The sequence below is a fragment of the Nansenia antarctica genome (assembly GCF_963989245.1).
Source record: "Nansenia antarctica genome assembly, contig: SCAFFOLD_350, whole genome shotgun sequence".
Lineage (NCBI taxonomy): Eukaryota > Metazoa > Chordata > Actinopteri > Argentiniformes > Microstomatidae > Nansenia > Nansenia antarctica.
The window spans coordinates 15,001-20,000 of NW_027663139.1; the positions used below are offsets into that span (position 1 = coordinate 15,001).

Sequence of the window (5,000 nt, forward strand, 5' to 3'; positions counted from 1 at the left end):
CCGCCGTGGACTGAAGACCCATTAACTGTCCCTCCTGAGACATCTACTTCCCCTCTGGCCCCATGTACAGTTTCTCTACTGTATATATATTACATATATCTTCCTTCTTCTAGCATTGAGACCGCCAATGGCCCCTGGCCCGAGTATAGATTACTTTTTCCGACTATGACTGATGGACAGATGATTCACTTACTTAGTCAAATGTATTTGTTGTAAGTCGCTTTGGATAAAAAAGCATCTGCTAAATGCCAAAAATGTAAATGTAATACATACTGTACTGTGTGACATAAAATGCAGCTGCTGGCAGTGTGAGGACTGTGGAAGGAAAGGGTCGACTGCCACTTGCGTCTACGTTTGAAGAGAGGTTCTTGTCTGACCATTATGACCTGATAGTATATAGCGTCTTGTATTGTTACTTTATTTCAATTTCATCCCCGTCCTTATATTCAGTGCACGGTTGAGCGGTAGCTCGTAATATGCACTCGATTTGATTACGTTTACAGCTGTGAAGGATCAATGAAAGTTGATTCGATTTGAGGTGGCAGCGAGGGCATAGTGAACAAACGTGCCGATGCCGAATAGAGCCTAGAGGCTACACATGTCTAATGCTACACCGTAGGTTGTTTGTCTGGGACTGTGAGGGGGCTGGAAGGTACTCGGGGGGGGGGGGCTACGGGGCCTGTGCTACTTCGGTGGCTGTGGCGCTAGGCCCCCCCCTGAGTTCTGAGGCGGCTGCGCGGGTGCCTGCTCTGCCACTGAGGTCATTAATCCAGGACCGACCACACGTAGACCATCGATCGCGAATGAAATTGCATTCATATTTTTCCACTGTTTAATTATCTTCCCCCCTCCCCCCTACGGTCCTCCATGAAACTCGGGGTGAAGGATGCGTCTTGTCATAGAGATCGAGGATAATGACACTGATTTAGATTTTCTGCTAATTAGTCTTTTCGTCCCACACCGCAAACTTTAAACAAGCGTCTCCTGCCTTGTTTGAGCTACAGTCCTGTAATTACAGATATATTCTCTCTCTCATTAATCCGCAAAACATCAATTTGAATATTCCGGAAAGGGGCAGTACATCATTCGTAGGGGACGACATGTTTACTGTCTTGCTTGTTATTTTGTAATATTATGTTTCGCTCTGCCTTCTCTCTCAGTCCCGGGACTTCAGCCCCAAGTAATCCTGTGTGTTAATCCTGGAACGCCTCTCTGGATTTCTTCATTGAATGGAGGACCACCTGTTAAAGTTGTTTCCTCCACAAAAAGCATTGATGATGAACCATGAAAACCATGGAAAATATGACCCCAAAAGCTCCTCACGATAATACATCATCTTCTTTTTTACAACTCAATGTTTGCTAGAGGGCACATACAGCCACAGGGTGTTTTCACCAGAAAGGGAAAAAAGAAAAAAGAAAAAAGAAAAATCACCCCCAGAGAATGCACTAATAATAACCGCCACTTCTTGTGTGCCTGTGGAACCCTTTTGGTTGCTTCCACGTCCACCCTTCCCCTACCAGAAACACACAACTTGCTGCGGTTTTCAGGGACTGCACAAACTCCCCCTTCAAACTCATGGTGGACGGCTACAAAACGGTCTATTTTTAAAGACCCGCCAATTATATTTAATTGTAGAAAAACATGCCCAGTGTGGGGGCCGCTGCGCTGTAAGCATTGTGACGAGACTGTTTTCATAGGGGCCTCGCTAGCTAGCAGCTAAACCATATGGCTCGTCTGGGCATGGTGGAGAGAGAAGGGGAAATAGAGAGAGAGAGAGAGAGAGAGAGGGGGGGGGGGTGGGGGGGGTTGGCTAGAGGGAGTATGAGAGAGAGAGAGGTGGGAGGGATAGGAAGAGAGGTGGGGTGGAGAGAAGGAGAGAGGTGGGGGAGAGAGGAAGAGAGGTGGGGTGGAGAGAAGGAGAGAGGTGGGGGGGAGAGAGGGAGAGAGGTGAGGGTGGAGAGGGAGAGAGGTGGAGGGGTGGGAGGAGGGAGAGAAAGCCTGTCATGTGGTGGGAGGTTATTTTTAGCAGCGATTGAAAGCGACATTGTGCTGGAAAGGCAATAATTTATGCTGCGGCACTGCCATCGAGACATCTCTCTGGCAGAGTGAGCAGCCCTACGCTACACGTCGCCGACACGCCACACGTGATTCACACCCGTTCCTCATCAGCGTTCCCCATCCGACACAATGAGCCCGTCCTCCGATTTCTGCCTCCGACAGCCTCCCCTCTGCTTCTGTACATACAGACAGACGTCCTCTACTGTGTTTTCAACAGGAGATTGAAACGCCATCTGTCCTGGACAGTACTGAAAATGTTGTACTATCAAAGTACTGGCTTTTTTCAAACAGAGATCGCCACTAAGCGGCTAAAGGAAAAAGACACACAGTATATGTGTCGGAACGGGTCATGTCTTCGAGACAGTTTGTCGTAAAAAAAAAGCCGCTCTTCGGCACGTGGAGTTTGGCGTGTTCAAAGCGAAGCGAAACACTAAAAAACAAAACGCTCCCCCTCACAGATTCCCCGGCGTTCCCCGGCGTTCCCCGCCTTAGCCGGCGAATGTGTGTCAGGTCAAAGCCGTCGTGTAGTAGGGATTAGCGACGCGGCCGGAGGGAGAGACACACACACACACACACACACACACGCACACACACACGCCATTGTATTCTCTCCGAGACATTTAACAGGTCGCGGCGAAGGTTTTAACAGGATGTATTATTACACCGGCCTGGTTTAGCGTTCAGATCTCTGGTCTCTGAGAGAGTACCATGGCCAGAGCACCGGATTAACGCTTACTACAGCAGAATGCCCCTAATAGAAGATACAAGAAACAGTAGAGAGTACTGAGAGGAGAGTGACGTGTTCCAGGGCCTCCGCAGGGAAATTATTTTATGCAAAGAAGTGGAAGATCATTAGCATTGGTACGTATTAAAAGCGAAAGGCAGATGAGCCTAGCATTTAGCATTGGACAGCTGTGAGCGACATCAAAGACACAGTGGCTAGGGTACGCGGCTAATGACGGTGGGCGCCGACCGACCATTTAGATTTGGATTGAGGCGGAAAAATGGCAGCCGTCTCCCTTTCATTTGTCCCTGTAACGGGAACCCTTTTGGCTTCCGTGAGGAACGCTTTGGATTCCGTTTAGAAGCCCTCTCTCTGTGGGAAGAGGTGTTCTACATGGCACCGAAAAAGGGTTCCCCCTCTACAGGGACAAATGGAGGAATGCCTACTGCAGACTAGAACCTTTTTTTCTTCCTCAGAATGCTAAGATGAAGGCTAACCGTGGCTAGCATGAAGGCTAACCGTGGCTAGCATGAAGGCTAACCGTGGCTAGTATGAAGACTAACCGTGGCTAAGATGAAGGCTAACCGTGGCTAGCATGAAAGCTAACCGTGGCTAGGATGAAGGCTAACCGTGGCTAAGATGAAGGCTAACCGTGGCTAGGATGAAGGCTAACCGTGCGCGGGGGGGGGTCTTCCTCACCTGTGATGAGCTCGCGGACCTCCATGTCGTTGGTCTTCCTCAGCAGCCGCACCAGGGCGGGGATGCCGTCGCAGTTCTTGATGGCCACCTTGTTGTCGTGGTCCTTGCCGTAGGAGATGTTGCGCAGGGCGCCGCACGCCTTGCGGTGCACCTCGGCCTTGGGGTGGTCCAGCAGGCCCGCCAGCACAGGGATGCCCTTCAGGTGGCGGACATCCTTCTTGATCTTGTCGTTCTCGTAGCACAGGTGCTGCAGGTAGGCGGCGGCGTTGGCCTTGACCGGGTCGATGGGGTGGCCCAGCATGGCGATCACCTCGGGCAGGTCCGGGTCGCGCCAGCGCGGGTCCTTGCGGATGCTGTCGATGGAGGGCGAGCGGCGGCCGCAACCGCCCCCGCCCCCGCCCCCTCCCATGCGCTCCAGGCGGTCCAGGCTGGCCAGGCTGCCCCTCTCCGGCTGGGCCAGGGGGGCGGGGAACATGCCCTGGATGTACGGGTGCCGCTCGTCGATCAGCTCCGCCTCGATGGGGTCCTCGTACCCTCTGTGATGGAGAGAGAGAGAGAGAGAGAGAGAGAGAGAGAGAGAGAGAGAGACAAGGAGAGAGTCGTGTGTGAGTGAGATTGTCGGAGGGAGGTGGAGAGAGAAAAAAAAAAAACGAGGGGGAGTTCAAAGGGATTCGGCTTTTCTTATTTGAAAGGGATTACGGCGTGAGAGAAAAGAAGTTCAGAGAAGAAGAGGGCCGAGTCAGGTGAGAGATTGGAGGGAAAGAGAGAGAGACAGGGGGAAGGGGTGAAAGAGAGGTGAAGAGACTGGAAGGAGGGAGGGAGAGAGAGAGAGAAAGAGAGAAAGAGAGAGAGAGAGAGGCCAGAGACAGAGAGATTCAAGGCTGCTCTGTTATTAACAGCTCTGTCAGAAGGGGCCGACCGGATAAAACAGCTCCCGTCGATAAGAGAAACAGGCGCCACATCCTTATTAATCGCCTCTGTCAGCTCGGAGCGATGTTCTCTTTTTTTGGGGTGTCTTTCTCTGTTATTAATGACGGGGTAGTTGGGGGGGTGGAGTGAGGGGGGGGTTATACAGCAGAGAAGGAGAAGGGAAGAAAAGAAGGAGAGAGTGAGGAGAAAGAGAGAGAGAGAGGGAAAGAGAGGGAGAGAGAGAGAGAGAAAGCCTGCTGTGCCAAGAGCAACAGGGGATCAACTACAAAGCTCAGACAGTGTGTGTGTATGTGTGTGTGGGGGTGGGGTGGGGGGAGAACCCTTCAGAACTTATCTTGTGCCCCCCCCTCCCAACCAGAACAGAGGAGGGAGACAGCTCCAGTCCTTCACCCACAAGGAGGGTTCTGACCAGCCCACACTGACCCCCCCCCCCCCCACGCGCTTCCCTGGTACTGGGCTGTTAGCATGAGCCTGGTTGGTTAGCACCACAGCCATCATAGAGAGACAGTGAGTTGGATTCCATAGTGTGACTGCAGTTAGCGTAGCGTAGCATTCTCCTCAGGTACTGCAGCGGAGGGTCCCAGAG

The 5,000-nt window shown here is 52.0% G+C and overlaps 1 protein-coding gene across 1 annotated transcript in view; it reads right to left on the minus strand.

Moving 5' to 3' along the window:
- Window positions 1-5,000, minus strand: part of LOC308175265 (splicing regulator ARVCF-like) — a gene marked incomplete at both ends in the record, with an annotated part of 34,546 nt that overhangs the window by 12,131 nt on the left and 17,415 nt on the right. The window contains one exon of the mRNA XM_080550966.1: window positions 3,485-4,020. Within this exon, the coding sequence (XP_080407092.1) occupies window positions 3,485-4,020 (536 nt within the window). The remainder of the gene's footprint in view (window positions 1-3,484; window positions 4,021-5,000) is intronic.